Source organism: Mustela erminea, chromosome 1 (assembly GCF_009829155.1).
Source record: "Mustela erminea isolate mMusErm1 chromosome 1, mMusErm1.Pri, whole genome shotgun sequence".
In the NCBI taxonomy this organism is placed as follows: domain Eukaryota; kingdom Metazoa; phylum Chordata; class Mammalia; order Carnivora; family Mustelidae; genus Mustela; species Mustela erminea.
In genome coordinates this window covers 100144393-100161967 of record NC_045614.1, presented here as the reverse complement: position 1 = coordinate 100161967, position 17575 = coordinate 100144393, and the positions used below count along the sequence as shown (strand labels likewise).

Here is a 17575-nt window from a genome sequence, read left to right as displayed (position 1 = left end):
AAGCCTGCCTTTGCTGGCCGGACTATGACAAACTACTAACCAGGTCTATAAAATGAGCGGAAGAAAACAATCTCATGGCACTGTCACAGTCTCATGTGGGAAGGTGCCTGGCATGTAGTAAGCCCTCATGTACCAGCTTTCGTCCTTAAACCCCTACAATACAATATAGCTTACCTCTCACCGCTGCATGGAATAGCTTCTCCTGAGAGGCACAGGGGAGGCCTCTTCTAATCACCAAATCCCTTCCCCCTTCTCGGCTCCCAGCCACTTTACATTTCTGCAGTATGTTCTGCTTGTGGAAGAAACCATCTATCCCTATTCCTCTTAGTTAAGCCCCACCCCCCCAATCTACAAAATGCTTCCCCAGTCCACCTGTTGAGGGCTTCTGGAAAGTTCTGCTCAATGGTTCTCAATGAAAATATGCCTCAGTCCTGAGGGAACTTAGGAATGCATTGTCCCAGGCCCCAGCAGTCCTGAGCCATTGGCTCAGGTTGGAAAACTAGGACACGTGTGAGTCTTTGTTGTTTGATCCAGTCCTGGGATTGGAAAAAATAACGCTTTAAAATTGAAATGTCCTCCCCAGTGGGCATGTTTGTCTCTGCAGTTACAAAGAGATTCTCAAGATTGTGCAGGTCCAGTGGGATGTGGTAAAGGAGAGAAGGGACGCTGGGGAGTAATGGGGGACCAGGAAAGCAGGGAAGAAGGAGCTCTGTGGGTGCTCCAGGACAGGCGAGGAGGAGCCTGAGTCCCAGAGAAGGGGGCAGGCCCATGTCCTGAGCGCTTGTGGACCTGGGCTGCTCTGTGACCATGAATAAGCCACTGCTGGTTTCTCCGTCTCTGGCCCCAGGTCTCCACACCTGTGGTGCAGCCTGCCTCCGAGCATGCAGAGAGGTTAAGGCCAAGCCAGGCTCCTGAGAAAGCCTGGTGCCTGTGCCCGCCGGCTGTGGTCTGAGATGGCCCGTGTGTTCTCTGCCCTTGCAGGTCTGGCTGCACTGGAGGTAGCACCCTCGTTCTCCAGGGTCCTGAAGGACTGCACTGTCGTCGAGGGCCAGGACTTTGTGCTGCGGTGCTCAGTGCAGGGGACCCCGGTCCCCCAAATCACTTGGCTGCTCAATGGTGAGTTCCCCCTGCTCCAGCCCCCTGGACCCTTTGGCCCTGCCTGCCTTCTCACTTGGCTTGGCATGAACCTGCAGGGTACAGGGAGCTCACGGGACCATGGAGTCTGCTATTGGCTGGCAGGGGACGCCGGGCAAGTTGCTATTCCTATCTGAGCCTTGAGCTCCTGCAGCATGGGAATAATGTCAACTGCCTCCCAGGGTGGGGGCTGTGAAGGTGAATTAGATCCTTTATATGAAACAGCTAATGTACGTGGGTGCACAACCAACTTGGCCAGACTCACAGTAGGTCCTCAATAAATATTTGTTGAGTCAATAAGTAAGCAAATTAACAAATAAATGAACCATACTAGAAGTTACTCGTGGAACCTCACCTTTTATTTATTTATTTATTTATTTTTATAAAATTTTATTTATTCCTTTGTCAGAGAGCGCACAAGCAGGGGCAGCTGCAGGCAGGGGGAGAAGCAGGCTCCCTGCTGAGCAAGGAGCCAGATATGGGACTCGATCCCAGGATCCTGGGATCATGACCTGAGCTGAAGGCAGCTCAAGGCAGCCCCCTCAACTGACTGAGCCACCCAGACATCCCTGAACCTTACCTTCTATTTAGTGGCAGTTGGTTTTGGGATTTGTAGACCAGCAATTCTTTTTAATGTTATAGTCCTAGAGACATTCCAACTTTTTTTTTTTTTTTTTTTTTTTTTTTGCCAAGTAAGGTCTTCTGAAAAAATTTGCAGTCATATATTATCACTCTTCTCTTGGTAAAAAAAGCCTTTTGATTCCAAAAGTATGGGAGAACTCTAATTTTAGAACTGAGAACAGGGGCGCCTGGGTGGCTCAGTCTGTTGGGCATCTGCCTTTAGCTCAGGTCATGATCCTGGGTTCCTGGGATCAAGCGCCGCACTGGGCTCCCCGCTTGGTGGGGAGCCTGCTTCTTCCTCTCCCTCTGCCTCTACTGCTCCCTCTGCTTGTGCTCTCTCACTCTCTCTGTCAAATAAATAAATAAAATCTTAAAAAAAACAAAACAGAACAAAACAAAACAAAGAAGAACTGAGAACAGTCCATCAAGTTGTTGATGTTGAACGGGGTCTGCTTTGGGAGCCCCTGCTTTGGGGATCCACAGAGAGGATGAAGGAAGAGCTCCCAGTCAGGAGACAAGGGCACTTAGCCTTCTCTGCCATCTAGGCTGGGGGACCTTGGACACCCCTCTTCACTCCCTGGACATCAGCCTCTTTATGGGTGAGGAGATGAGCTGAAACAGAATGTTTGGGACTCAGACCTCTCAGGGCTGATAGAACAGGCTCCTTTCGGACAGTGGCACCTGTCAGCTATGCACCAAATTGCCCCAGCTGTTTCTACACTATTGACGTGTTACTTGTGAACCTCCCTAGTTGGTATAGTTTGCTTAGGCTTTGCTAGAGATTATCTCTAGTCAGTGAGAAAAGGTGAATATAGTTTTCCCATGTGTCATATTCTTGGACAAATAAGTGACAATTGAAGTCACCCTTCCCTCCGCCCCTCGCTATGGACAGAGCTTCTATCGGATCCTGGAACTGACTACAAAGAGGCAGCCTCTTTGCAACTGGAACAGAACACGGACTTTAAGGACTAGTAATGCATCTGAGTAAGAGAGTTTCACTTCCCTCTGGCTCAGAATCCAGACCACGGGTCAAGAAACATTTTCCATAAAGCCAGATAGTAAGTATTTTCAGCTTTGCTGGCCATATTGTCTCTGTCACAACTACTCAGCTCTGCTGTTGTGGCAGCAGAAAAGCAGCCAGAAACAATATGTAGATGAATAAGTGTGACAGTGTTGCAATAAAACTTTATTTATGGACACTGAAATGTGAATTTCATACACTACTCACAGATCACGAAATATTTTCCTGTTGATTTTTTTTTTCAACGATTTAAACTCTGTAACAACTATTCTTTGCTTTCAGGCTATACAGAAACAGGCTGCAGGTCAGATTTGGCCCATGAGCAGTAGTTTGCGGACGCCTGGTCTGTACCCCTCAGGACCTGGAAAAGCCACCCTACCTTTTTATTTTTGGTCAATGTTGGCATTTCCACACCATTACCACTAGAGGGCGATCATGCTCAAGTTCTCTGGGCGGCTAACCAGTCTTCCCAGTCTCCTGGTGGGGAGAGTTCTGTGGCTCTCAATTCTGAGTGCCCCGAGCCCGCAACTCCTTTCTGGAGCCACCATCCTATCCCATGTGTGTAGAGCCAAAGTGAGTTATGCTCCAGTAACAAAAGAGATCTCAAACACTGTTGGCACATTTCGACAGCAGAGACGCTTTGATAGATGTTGTGGAATGTACTGATGTTCTCAAGGAAGAGAGGTTGTAGAGTATCATTTCTTTTCACAAAAAGCCAAGAGCTTTGTGTGTTCTGTCCTCTCGGTCGCCCAATCCTGGCCCCTGCCTTTCCCCAGCTCCCAGCCCCACCTTTATGAAGGGCAAACTCTCTTCCTTCCCACTCTATGGCATGCTTGCTTGGCAGTCTCTGCAGACTGTCATGGAGACGCGAGGTGTTGCTATGTGCAGAAGAAAACATTGGACTGCAGGGAGAGGACTTCTTTCTGCACTTTCTCCTTCCCCCCCACTACCCACCCCCAGTTTTATGAAGTGCAAACCAGGACCCTGGGGCCTGACAGGGGAAGCAACTGACAGTTGCTTCCTATATGGTGAGCAGACACATTCCTGTTCTGAGGCCAGAATCTTCAGTGACGAGATTTTTTTTTCCCCTGGAAATAAAAGCTCACATCCTGGAATGATAAAGTGCCAGGGACGTATAGCATTAAGGAAACCACTGACGTTCATAGCATGCACTTCTATCTCCATGTAGGACTTTATGTGTCCTGAATAAAGGGCCTCTCATGGCAGGGACTCTGGAAAGAAGGGGCCAGAGTCATTTTTAGTTTCCCATATTTATCTTTTCCATGAACCCTAAAATGCACCAAAATGCACCGAATTGCAGCATCAGATTGAGGTCACACACTTGCTTTCTGATGAATATCTGTAGTGGGAAATGGACTCATTATTTCTGGAGACGTCTAAAAGGAGCCAGGAGCCTCCTGTTGTGCCTGAGGCTGGGCTCTGGGCCAGATGACCCTGTAAGCTTCTTTCCAGGCTCAGACTTCTGTGAAGTCCAGGCTATGGATGATGGGGCTGTTCCTTTAAACAAAATGCACAGAACTATGCGCCCTTCCCTCCTGCATTTGCAGTGCTTCCAGAATCTCTCCCCACAGTCCTTCCAGCCCCAGCCTTGCTCCTGCGCCCCAACCATCACTGTCTCCTTCATCTCCCTCCCTAACACCTGGCTTCCTCTATCCAGCTGGCTAGGGGATGGCCAAACACGTCGTCAGCCCAGTGGATCTGAGCAAACATGGTGACTTGACAGCTGCAGCCCCACATTGGGGAGCCCCTCCCACCCCCAGCCTGAGCCTTCCTGTGCTTCCCTCCACAGAGCAGCCCATCCAGTATGCTCACTCCTCCTGTGAGGCTGGCGTGGCCGAGCTCCACATCCAGGACGCCCTGCCGGAAGATGACGGCATCTACACCTGTCTGGCCAAGAACACCATGGGGCAGGTGTCCTGCAGCGCCCGGGTCACTGTCCATGGTAGGAGCCTCTGGGCGCCTCTCTAGAAGCACCTTTGATGTAGACAACTGTTTTGGAGAAAGAGCACCCTGCACCTGAAGGCAGGCAGGTGGAGGCAATGGCCTCTAGAGGTCCACAGTCACAAGGCAAAGGCCCCCTCCCCAGCCCCTTACCCCAGTGGGGCTGAGGGAGGATGCAGTGGAAAGAGGCAAGGGCTCCCTTGGCTCAAGATGCTTCCAGAGTGGTAAGAAGTCCCCTCACATGGAAAGGTACCCCAGGAGGAGTACTCGCATACCCCCTTAGGATTCAGGGGGTCTCACAAGTGCTACCTCCCTCACTAGGGGCTTCAAGAGGGTCCCAGGATGTTCCCCTTTTCCTTGACCCTGCTCCTTCCCACCAGCCTAGGCTGGTTTTCATACATCAGCAGCCTGGTGTCCAGTAATCTGATTACCACGCTCATCCATTGATCCGCACCCAGCCCTTAGTCCCAGGAAGTTCCAGGGGAGTCACGGCACTTGAAACAGAACTGTCTGGGCTGTGGGGTCGGCAGGTATGGTGATGGTACCGGGGGAATGCTCCCCGGGGCCGGGGTGTCCAGGTAAGCCTGCTTCCCTACCTTTCCCCCCTCCCAGGGCCTAGGCCACTGCTCCCTAGCATACTGGCAGGAGACCATGTCTCTTCCCTCTGCCCCCCAGGGTTCAGCTCTTGGGGGGTGTGGGGTGGTGCTCCCTATAATGTGGGCAACTGCCTTCTGGGAGGACACACAACCTGGTTCCACCGAAAAGGGCAAGGAGGAAATCACGTGCTGGTTACTGCGTTAAATACTTTCTCATTTAGACCTCAGCAGGCCTGGGGAGGCCCACGCTCTCCCTTATTTTAGACCAAAGGGTCTGGAGGTCTCAAAAAGCTTATGCAGCTCCCCCAAGCACACAAGCTGGTAAAGTCAGACTGGGCTTTGAGACACAGATCCTTGTGACTCCACGCCTGTGCTCAGTCCTATTCCCTTTTCCAGGGTGTGCATTCACTGGCCCATGGGGACAGCCTGGGCCCTGTAGGCTGGGCAGCGTCACCCTATAAGGATTAGGGGTTGGTGCTCTGTGGGGCTCTTTGCCAAAAAGGGGCCCATTCCCAGGACTCCCCAATTTCTCTGAAGGGCGCTAGCATGGAGCCATCACCTGGCCTCTGCTTCCTTCCAGGAAGCCGGTCACACCCACGAGGGAGCCTGATTCTGGCTACCCCCACCCCTGGAATCTGTCAGCTGGAATTCTGGCTTTGTCCTTACAGGTCTCCCTCCTTTCATGGCTCATTGAAGGGCCTCAGGAAATTGTGATAATGAAACAAAAAGAGATCTGAGCTTCATCTCTTGGGCCAGAGGAGAGACCCTCCCCTTCCCAACAGGGGGGCTCTCTTTGCAAGTCCACATGGCCTGCTCCGAAGCCTAGTAAGGGGCAAGAGGGCCAGAGTGACATCTGATGGATCTATTGCCCAAGACTCTCCCCACTGACTTCAGCCAGTGCCCTTGCTAATCCTGTGCCTGTCCCCACTTGCCTGGGTTTAGTTTGGATTAAAGAGACCCAGCTGAGCTAATAGTTCTTCTGGAGGTGGGGGTCCTTAGATGAAGGATCAAGGAGGCTTTGGGGCCGTTCTCCTTGTCCCCAGGTCTGTGGGAGAAGTGGGGTCTGGGTGACTGCCCATGCACACATGTTTTAAAGCAGAAACAGGTCCCCAGCAAGAGCTCTGCCAAGAGTCTTTGGGGTTTGCTCTGAGAACAGCCCCGCGCGAGTGAGAACTCCCTCCCGGTGTGGGGATTTGCTGGCCTGTGAAGGCCAAACAGAGGCTCAGATACCATAAATGGTGAAGCAGGCTGAGAGACGCGGCCACGCGCGGGCCGCAGGGCTGGGCTGTCGGCACAGGAGCCAGGCGGGCTGAGCCTGGCACAGGGACACCCCTGGCTCCCTGCCCTGGGCGGTCAGGCAGCTCAAGGCCATGTCCTACACCATCCTCAGCTGTGGAGTTTTTTCTTTACTGGCAGTTCCTGGAGCTCTAGGTCTCTGGGGGCATCTGAGGGGTTGGGGGACCACAGGAGAGACATTTGTTCCCACTGCACCGAGCGTGGTTCCAGCCTCTCCTTAGCTGCCCAAGGCCTGGCTTTTCTGTTAAGCCTCATTGTGGCACAGCCACAGTCCCATCCTGGCCGGGGAGCTGACTGGCCTAGAGTGAATCCTGCTGCACCACTAGGTAGCCTGGCCACGGGGGCACCATTCGACCCTCAAGGCCTCTCTTTCCTCTTCCATGCAATGGGGGCACTGATAGTCACAGTCCGCAGTACTGAGGATTGAGGTAATGAATACACGGAATGTCCTCAGAACAGAGGAAGGACTCGATGTGTGCTGTTGCAATTTTGACCAACAGACTGTCCCCCAACCTTTACACACGGTAAAATCATTCAAAATGCCAAGTCTAAGCGGTTTTACAAAAGGACCAACTTTGCCACCGTGGGTGGGCGGCGGTTGTCTGTCCATCCGTGTGCCTGTTCGTTTGTTTTTAGCAAGGAGCAAGAATCCAGGAATTCTAGAGGGAGGGAGGCACCTCGCAGAGACACTAGAGCCTGAGGAGGACCCCATTCTAGGGGCTCTGGCCACGAGAGGGCGCCCTTGCGATCAGCTTTCCGGGGAGGAGGCGGTTTTCAGGGCGGCTGTGCTGCAAACTCGCTCAGCCCAGAGCCCCGCATATGCTCCGCGGAACTCCAGGTGTGGGTGCTCTTTCTCACCTCGTTAGCCTTTTGCCAAGGTTTTGCAATCATGCAGAAATCGCTGGCCCAGCACTCTGATGTGATTTCTGCGCCACTTTACCCAGCTTTCTCTGCCTCTTCTCTGCAGCCCCTTTCTCCAAAATCTCCCTCTCTCCCCAGCAAATGTCCCTTCCTTTAGGAAGCCCTCCCCGGGAACCCCAGAGTGAGTCCTCTCGCTGGCTGAACTTCCCCTATCATTGTGCTTATTTGCCAATAACTCTGTCCCTAAGCCCCTGCTTTGGGCCAGACATCATTCTGGGGAGGCCCCAGTGAGCAGGGCAGACACACTCTGCCTTCCAGGTGCATGCGTTCTGATGGGGAGACGCACCATAATCACCACCTAGTTTAGTCATGTACTGACGGAGAAAGGTGGAAGGGATCCTTCTCGAGGATGAGTGAGGAGCACATTGGGTGGTGAAGGAAGGCGCTAGGTGGAGGGGACTTTTGAGCATAAACTTCAGGGAGCTGGAGAAACAGGGCTCCAGGCAGGCGGGACAGCAGGTGCAAAGGCCCTAAAATTGGGAGCAAGGTCAGCCTATTCAAGGAACAGGCAGGTAAGCCAGGGTGGTGGGAGCAAAGTGAGAAGGAGTTCAGAAAGAGGGGCAGGGGCACCTCATGCAGGGCCTCTAGGGGTAAGGAGCCCACATTTTATTCTAACTGTGGGATTTCACTCTAATTGCTGGTTTGTCTTCCCTGCTAGACTGTAAGCTCCCTGCAGGCAGGGACCCTTTCTTAGTCATTATTGCCTGTGAATCGGGGCCTCCTCTGTGAAACGGTGTTCAGGGAATGCTTGAAAGCACACAGCAGTAGACGGCCTCTCTAGAAGTATGTCACTTTACCTCTTGACTTCCCTGGGGGCTCAGTGCTCATTGGAGTGTGCCAGAAACCCACCTGCTAGCTCTCAAGAGTCCCTCAACCAATATTCCTTCTCTCTTCCCTCCAGCCCAGGATTAAAAAAAAAAAAAAAAATTCCCCAATAGTTAGCCAGGCAATGAAAGCCTTTCCCCACCAACCCAACCTAAGAAGAACACTAAAGGATGATTAATCTAAATTCCTACAGAGCCTAGGAAGATCTGAGAGGGGAGTAAATATTTCAGCGTATTTGGACTGAGTCATTGGGGTCAGGGGGAGACTTCCTCAGGCTAGAATACTTTAATTTATCTCCCCCTGGAGTATCTTTGTCAAGGCTAAAATTCTTAAGTGACTAGATTTACTAACTTGCTAACTGTGCCCATTTTGACTTTAGTGTTTCAGCTTAATGGTGTTTATTTAACTGAGGGCTTGCTGGGCCTCTTAAAGGCACCTAAGGACATAAAATGTGGGGAAGGTTTTAAAGAAACTGCTATCTAGAGTAAAAAGATGAAACGTAGAGCATCAATAGAAGCCCAGTTCACTCTCAGGTTATTAACAGGTGCTGAATGGGGCGGCGCGGAGCCCTGACAGCCTCCCACGCCCACCTCTCTCCCAAATGAAGCTCGGGAATTTCAGGTACTGTGTAATCTGTCCAGTGGTGTCTCCCCTCGATAAACTCTCGAGCACTGGAAACATTTCTAATACTTACATTAGCTAAAGAGAAATGTACTGAAGGAGGATAAACTTTGTTTTTAATTTTTTTTGGTCTGTCTTCGAAGACCCTTAGCCCGTCCACACACATCTGTCCCAGAAATCTTTTAAATTCTAGAAAAGCAAGCAGATACATGTTAAATTATTTTATAACCAATGTTTTCGTTTAATGTAGTTTGAATACAGCAGAAACGGGGTCCTGCATCACAGGAAGATTTCTGAGTGTATGCGTGTCCATATCACAGAACTGAAGCCTCGGTTTACTAATTGGACAATAAGAGATGCAGAACTATCTAGTTGTCCCGCCCCCTGTTGGCCGAATCTGTCCTTTGCTTGCTTGGAGGCCTTGGTCAAGTTCACCATCCAGAATAACAGCTTTGTGTCCCTAAAAGCAAAATGTGATCCACGCTATGACTGTATGATGGTATATGATGGTGGTTTCCAGGCCCTCCTTAGGAAGGAGCGCTGGGGGCTTTGGCTGCTGTACTTTTATGTTGAGCATTTGACTGTAACTTCTGAGTGACTCAGAAGGCTGTGGTGGCAGTGATTCCTGCTTCCCATCCAGCACGCCTGCCATTACTGTTCAGAGATCTTTTGGGGACTGTCCTACGTCATTGTTTCTTTCTTTCTTTCTTTTTTTTTTTTAAAGATTTTATTTATTTATTTGACAGACAGAGATCACAAGTAGGCAGAGAGGCAGGCAGAGAGAGAGAGAGGGAGAGAGGGAAGCAGGCTTCCTGCGGAGCAGAGAGCCCGATGCGGGGCTTGATCCCAGGACCCTGAGATCATGACCCGAGCCGAAGGCAGCAGCCCAAACCACTGAGCCACCCAGGTGCCCCGTCATTGTTTCTTTTTGTTCTCTCTTTGCACACTTCTATTCCCGTTTGCTTCTCAGGTTCTAGAGAAGTCAGTGGGAGGGAAGAAAAGCCAACAGACCAAAGCTCTTTTTATGATATAGAAGTAGAAGTTTTGCCGAATCACCAAGTAGGTTTATTTGGTTAGGAGAGACTTTTGTTGGAAGAGAAGTTGAGTACTAGGGATTTACACCTTGCATAAATGCCCTGCTCATAGCAAGGGGCTGGGTGAAGGTAAGCTTCCTTTGACGAGTCCTCTAGAGTCAATGGTCACGTCATGGCATGTAGGGAAAGGAGGCTAGTCTCTGATCCCTGGACCGTGCTGGATTTTGAGCACCAAATAAAGAAGGGAGGACTGTGCTTCCAGAGCTCCCCTTCAGATGGTGATTTACTGAATTTCCATACCCTAAGAGGGCTTGGAGTGAACCAGGTTGGCTGTTGGAATGGTATTTTGCATTGTAATGACTAAGCAAAAAAGCTCAGCAGTGGTTTCCAGCTGTGCCTTTGCAAGAGGTCTGCGTCTGTCCATGAGAGGCTTAAGGAGGGAGGGTGTTAGGAAGTAGGGGAGAGCCTTCCACAACCATTTTCATTTGGTGAATCCAGGGATGCCCGCAAGCTGCTACAGGACAGGGTCTGAGGCTCTAAGAGTGGGACTTAGTAAATGGCCCTGATGACAATAGGCAGGGGTCCTTCTATAGGGGAGAGTCCTGGGAGCAGGGGGGCTCCTGGATGGTAGGATGTTTCCCACCAACACCCTCTGTTTATGTGTCTGTGTCATCTGTTTAAGCTCTTTCCCACAATTTCTTGTTCTAATCTGAAATAAGTTTTGAATGAGCTGGAAGCCTGCAGAGGGCCATTTTCAAGGCAAGCTACTCAAAGTGTAAACATGTGTATTTAATGAAAGCTCGGATCCGATCAGGGTGGCTGATAAAAAGAGACAGGTGGAGAGAATGCTTCTAAGGAGAAACCCCGAAGTGTTTTTCCTGCTAAACCCGTGGAAGGGGAAGGAAGCACCCAAAGGGAGGGTCACTGTAGTGTCGAAGGACGGCTGAGATCACGGCCAGCCCCTGGGACAGAGACTGTAGATGCCTCTTAATTTCAAGCCCAAGAGAAGCTAAAGCCTTCGTTCATATCTCCAGCTTTGAGAAATAGCTTATAAAAGTTATTGCATAGGAGCCAATGAGAATGGTAACAAAGTGTACCTGTTGGGTGGGTATTTAACTCTTTCTCTAATTAAGAGCTTTTCAGAAATGAAATACTGAGTTAATACCAGTTCATGTGACTGTTCTAAACCATCAGTGTTTTTAGTGAGGAATGTTGTTTTGACAGAAAACAACTAATGGGTTAGAAAAGCTGACTTGTCAATTATTTCATTCCCATCACAAGTCCCCTTGTGAATGACCTCCACTTCACAGGTGGAGAGCTGCCGTGGTCAGAGGTAAGGGGCTGCCCACCGCATCAGGCCTACAGCTACTCCGGCCCCGCCGGGTCTCAGGGACGCTGACAGGTTCTCCGTTTGCTGCTTCTGCCTCCCCAGAGCAAGAAGTTAATGTGGGGGTTTTCAGAAACAGTTTCTGATGATTTAAAACAGAGCAAAAGTGGCCAAGGAGAAAGACATCAGAGGGTCAGTGGGGGGCTGGGGAGGGTCCTTCCTTTTCCCTCCATCTGCCCCCTCTCTGCCCCATCCTCTCTGCTGTTCCTCCCCCTTCTCCAGTCCCGTCACCAGCTTTACTGGATATGGCATCATTCTTGTTGTCGGCAAACTGCTTCTAAGTATTCTTTTTTTTTTTTTTTAATTTTTTTTTTAAGATTTTATTTATTTATCAGAGAGAGAGGCGGGAGAGAGCGAGCACAGGCAGACAGAATGGCAGGCAGAGGCAGAGGGAGAAGCAGGCTTCCTGCTGAGCAAGGAGCCCGATGTGGGACTCGATCCCAGGACGCTGGGATCATGACCTGAGCCGAAGGCAGCTGCTTAACCAACTGAGCCACCCAGGCGTCCCAGCTTCTAAGTATTCTTGATCTCACTCAGGTCTTGTCTTTCCATGGAGGGCAGGCTTGGTCTGTTCCCTTTCTCTCCAGGTGGAACAGGGCACCCAGTAGCTAGCTACTCCGTTAAATGACAGAGTGAGTCTGTGAGTGACTACGGAGTCACTGGCCAGGGGACCGCGTACCGGCGCCCCAGGTGAGTTCACATTCCATCTTTATTTCTAGGCCGGTACATCACGGGAGCTTGGCCCTTCCTGGATCCCAGACAGCAGGTTCTCTCCAGGCTTGGTCTCGGCAGAGTGGCAGGAAGCACAGCTGTGAGGAAACCTGGGGTATATTTAGTCTGGCCCCATTTGAGCAGAGACGTCTGTCTCTGGGTCCTGGGGACCCCTCCCTTGCCACCTGTGTGCCATGGCCAGTGCCTGCCCTCCCCAGATGAAGGCGGCTCCCAGTGGTAGTTCCCTGGGCCACTGGGGACCTCTTGCCTCAGACTCGGCCCCCTACCCCCGGCTTCAGACCAGGACTATGCCAGGCAACCTCCAAAGCTGAAGCCAAGCCCAGAGGTGCAGCTCTCTAGGGACACTGGCAAGTCTGGGCATGGACAAACAGTGAGTGAGAGCTCCCACGGGAATATGGGTGGCTGCCCTTTGTTCTCAGGACAGCAGGGGAGTGTGTCCAGACCAAGCCCCTGGAGGTCACATCAGCCCTGGGATCTTAGCACAGGCCTGCTCCCTTTTCTGAGCCTCAGAGAAGTGGGGACACAACCTGCCTTACCTCTGGGGATGTTGAGGATAACGCTGAATGGGATGAGAGCGTCCTTCAGAATCTTAAAGTGCCAGACCCTGCAAGCCATTGTTGTGACGATGTCCCCTTGTTGGCGGCTGCTCTATGTCCTTCCAGAGTTGTCTGGTTCAACAGCAATGTCCTGGTTTGGAGGATGGCTCTCATCGTAGGTACGGCCGCGTTGAGTGCACCCAACCAAAAAAGGTCAGTTGGGTCAGGAAAGGCAAAAAAACCCATGAATTTTTATACTTCTTATGTGTCAGACATTGTTCTAGCTGCCTGACATAGGTTGCTGCTTTGAATCATCTAACAACCCTCGGTATTTATCATGCATTATAGTGATGGTGTAGATAGACGTTACACTTATCAACATGGTAGCATCCAGACCTGATAGACTGTGGGTTGGAAAGCTTGCATCATGTCAGACAGCCAGAGTTCCAAATTCAGAGCACCACCTTCCATCTGTCTTCTGGTTTCCTCCAAGTCTGTCCAAGAGTGAGCACGAGCGGACACCATAGTGCATAGGCTACAGATGAGACACAGTAATTTGTTTGGCTTTGAAATTCAGTGCAGTCCACACATCTTGCCCTTTCCACTGGCTAGGCCTTGCTCTGCGTTAGCTGTCCTCCCCTGACAAGAGTCTAGGTTGTGGGTCAGCAGATAAGACCTCTGCTCTTGTCGGGAGTTTGCCGCGGGGGAAGCGTGGTTCCCATGCAAGAGATGGTCTCCAGGACATCTGGGCCTTCCTGTCAGAAGGCCTGGGTACGAGCCCTAGGTCCGCCTATGACGCCCTGTGACCTCATGCAGGTCACTTCACCTGAGCATGCTATGGCCTCTCAGGAGAGTGGGTGGTGGGAGCGGGACTAGGGTCTCGGGATGCTAGTGAGGGCTGCTTTTCTCAGGCCACTTCCAGAAAACTGCTTTTCTCATGGCTCATGGCTCCGTAATCCCAGTGCAAAGTGTGTTTGTGGGAGGGCTGGTTGGTTTCTCACCCGGTGAAGAATTTGGGGTGGTTGAATGCTAGGCATGACTCAGCCATTCCCTAGCCAGGACTCTGTCACACTGATCCCACGTGACCCAGTCTGTAGGTCTGAGGTCAGATTCATTCTGCCCCCTTGCTTCCAATCATTTCCCTTTACCCTCCTTCCAGGCCTGGGGTGTGGGGAACACAGGGCAGGTCTGGGACCGTGGTGCCATGGGACTCCATGTCTCCCAGGCCGGGCGCCCACGGAGCAGTCCTCCCATTCATCTGTCTCCTGGAGGGGTTGCCACCGGGTTGTTCTCAAATTATTTTACATATATCCCAGGAGAGTTTTAAGCTATGCATCTGTATTCCTAACAGTATTTACCTCGGGTCATGTAAAAACAAAACAAGTCTGCAGTCCTTGGGTGAGGGCCCCATCTCTGTTTGTTTGCAGCTTATAACCCACAATAATGCCGCCTGGGCAGGTAAGACTGAGTCAGTGCCTGTGCCAGCTTCACATAGAAGGTCTCAGTGGTGTTGAGTAGACCCACAAAGTGTGTTCACATGTTCTCTCTTTAAAGCTCCCAAAGCCCAGGGATTATATTGTTACTACCCTAAACACAGGTGAGGCCCTTGAGTTTAAGACAGAGGCAGTGACTTGCCCGGGGCCAGATCTGAGAGATGGTAGGGGCCACGGAGGTGTGCCGGCAGCTCAAAGGAGTGTTTGATGTTCCTGCAGCACATAGGAACATAGGAATGCCCGTCTATATGGACCTCTAAAACTGGGGACTGGCTGAGGTAACAGAGGAGCAGGAACAGGGCGGGGGAGGGGGTGGATCTAGAAGAGCAGAAACATTCTGTCCTCAAGTCTTAGTCCGTGCAGGACAGGAAATTTCTCAACTCTCCTGAGGCATCCTGCTTTCCTGGCCGCTGCAGCCTAGGCAGAGTAAGGAGATGTCTGCACTTCCGGTTCTGGGACTCCCCGAGCCCACTCCCAGGGCCTCGGGTCAAGGGCAAGTCTGTCTAGCTGTCCCTCTGACAGAGGCAGGGATGCTGGGGGCTGGGGCAGAGGCAGCACCAGGACCTGAGTGCACATCCCTGGTCTCGGACTCTGGGTTTACCCTGTCTCCGTGCCCTTCACAATGCACTTGCCTCTGGGGACAGTTCCCTCCAGCATCCTGAGCCTTCTCAGCATCTCCCATCCTCACTCCCGGAGGCTGCGCCTGGAGAGCTCTGCAGTGGGCCCTGTTTTGTTTTTTAGTGCCAAAAGATAGAAACTCCGTGGCAAATGTGGAGTTTGATTTTTCTCAGGTGTATAAAGCACAGTGGAGATGTATCCCCATGGCTGCTGGCTTTCCAGAAATTTGGTCTATGTGGCCCTTGCTAATAAGAACCCAAAATACCAGAGTCCCTTTCCCCAAAAACTTAGAGTTTAAGTTAGAGATATCGTTAGAGGAGATTAAGAGGAAAGCCGTCTCCCTCCCTACTCCTGCCAAAACACAAAAACAAAAAAGCTCCAGAATGATTAAAGGTCAAAGCCACTCGGCTCGCAGGGCAAAGGGCAAGATCAGAGACTGGTTAGCCACGAGCTCGTCCTGCACCAGGGCCATCCTGCGTTGGTGACAGGGCAAAGGGCAAGATCAGAGACTGGTTAGCCACGAGCTCGTCCTGCACCAGGGCCATCCTGCCTTGGTGACGCTAGCTCAGCCACTCTGCTGCCCCTTCCCCTCCGGCTCACAAAAGGCAGGTCCAGGCCCAGCCTGGGGGGCATTCCAAGAACAACAGAAAGCCTATTTGTGACCCCACCTCCCTGGAGAACTGAAACAGGTGAGTGGGTCAACACTGAACCCAGAGAATTGTTCTAGCTTTTGTCTTAGACTAGCTGGTTTACTTCCACCTTCCCTCCGAGATTTTCTTTCCCCAGTTTTTACTAAGATCGTGTTGATGTACAACAAACTGCATATATTCATGGTGTTTAATTTGAAATCTTCACCCATGAAAACTTCACCCAATTTTAAGAAATGAACTTTTCCATCAACCTCAAATGCTTCCTGGTGCCCCTTTACAATCCTTCCCCGTAAGCCCCAGGCAACCGCAGATCTGCTTGCCCGGTTGCCCTCCCTAGGTTTTGCATTTTGTAGAATTTTATATAAATGGAATCATCCAGTATGTGCTCTTCCTTTGGCTTCTTTTGTTCAGGGTCATTTTTGTGAGATTTCTCTGTTGTAGTGTCTCATGTTAGTCTGTTTCTTTTTATTGCCGAGTCCTATCCCACTGCATAAATATGGCTCAATCACCTCACTCACTTGTCAATGGCCACTCAAGTTGTTTCCAGTTTGGGGCCGTCAGAAATAAGGCTGCTATGAATGTTTGTGTACAAGTCTTTGTATGGATACACGCTTTCATTTCTTCTGTGCAAATACCCAGGGGTAGAAGGATTGGATCATATGGTAAATGCATGTTTAACTTTTTAAGAAAGTGCCATGCTGATTTGAGAAGGGTGTGTCCCGTGCGTGGGAGGGCAGCGTGGGAGAGGTCCTGGCGCTCCACATCCTCAGCCACACCAGGGCTGGGGGTGGCCAGTCTTTTTAATTTGAGTCCCTCTCGTGAGTGTGGTATCTTTTGGCTTTCTTGAGGGACCTAAAATCTTATGGGAGGGTGTGTAGTCTCACACGGCCATAGGAAATGACAAGGAAGCTCTTCGCTCTTCGCTCTGGTTTATGAGAGGCAACAAGGTACGCAGGTAAATGAAAAAATAAGATGACCATCAGTGCATAGAGTGCACTATTGTTTCTATAAGAGAAGAAAATGGGAGAGTATGCCTATTTGCTTGTGTGTATTATATCTGTAGGCCATCTCTGGCAAGATGAACCAGAAACTGAAAATAGGTTGCCTCTGGGGGGAGGAGCCTGATGGTCACAGGTCAGGGGTGGGTGGAAGGGAGACTACACACGCTCTCTAGTACTTTTAAAATTTGGTGCCATGGGAGGGTAGCATGTATTAAAAAAGGTGAGTGAAGTTTAAAAAAAAAATCTCCTAAGGTGGCAGGTTTTGAAACTCTCCGGAGGAAGCAGAGCCTTGGCTAGGCTTGGCCCTGCAGAAGCCCCTCCTCTCCCTGTTCCCAGGCACGGGCACCGGCACACCAAGCAGAGAAAGGGGCTCACTGCCTTCCTATGACCTCCAGCCCCTCTCCACGTGTCCCACCTGTTAGCACCTTCCTTCTCTGGTGGAAGCCCGAGCCTCGACATAGTTGATTGCCCGGCAGTCATCAGGTCCGTGTTTGTCGAATGAATAAATGACTGTTCACCCCCCACTCTGTTGTCTGCTGCACAGAAAAGAAGAGTGACAGGAAGAGCGGGTCCCTCCTGCCCGCAGCTCCCAGCAAGCCTGTCGCACCGGTATTCCTGCAGGGCCTCTCCGACCTCAAAGTCATGGATGGAAGCCACGTCACCATGACAGTCCAGGTGTCAGGTCTGTCTTTGCATCTCTCTCCTTGGGGTTGATGTGAAAACGGGCATGGTTGCCGTATACACATTGCTATCCCACATTCTGCTCAGATCATCCCCCCACCAGAAAGTCAGCAGCACAGGACTCTCAGTGGACCCAAAGAAGTGGAGCCTGCTGGCCCCTCTTTTTTGCTTCCTCTGGGCAGGATTTTCCGGATTCAAGGTTAATTCAACGTGGTCCAGAGGAAGAAGATGACCACAGCTAGCGGGGTGGTGATTAGTGGGGAAACATAATGGGGTCACCTTAGCTGGAAGATTTTGAACACTGGCCCAAAACCAGCTGATGTAAGAACTTCCCAGATCTTAGAAGATACCCTATTGCTCTGCTCAAGTTTAAAGTGAGAAGATAGAGAAGAGGTCCTTCTAAAACCACCAGGTGACAAGAGCATGTTGACCAGCAGCTCAGTGTG

At 51.0% G+C, this 17575-nt stretch overlaps 1 protein-coding gene across 3 annotated transcripts in view; it reads left to right on the top strand.

The window, feature by feature from the left end:
- The window catches only part of MYLK (myosin light chain kinase), a 179420-nt gene that overhangs the window by 70926 nt on the left and 90919 nt on the right, over positions 1 to 17575 (top strand). For all 3 annotated transcript variants that reach the window (XM_032335320.1, XM_032335309.1, XM_032335301.1), the window contains 3 exons: positions 982 to 1116; positions 4587 to 4739; positions 16993 to 17130. In XM_032335320.1, coding sequence (XP_032191211.1) covers positions 982 to 1116; positions 4587 to 4739; positions 16993 to 17130 — 426 coding nt within the window. The remainder of the gene's footprint in view (positions 1 to 981; positions 1117 to 4586; positions 4740 to 16992; positions 17131 to 17575) is intronic.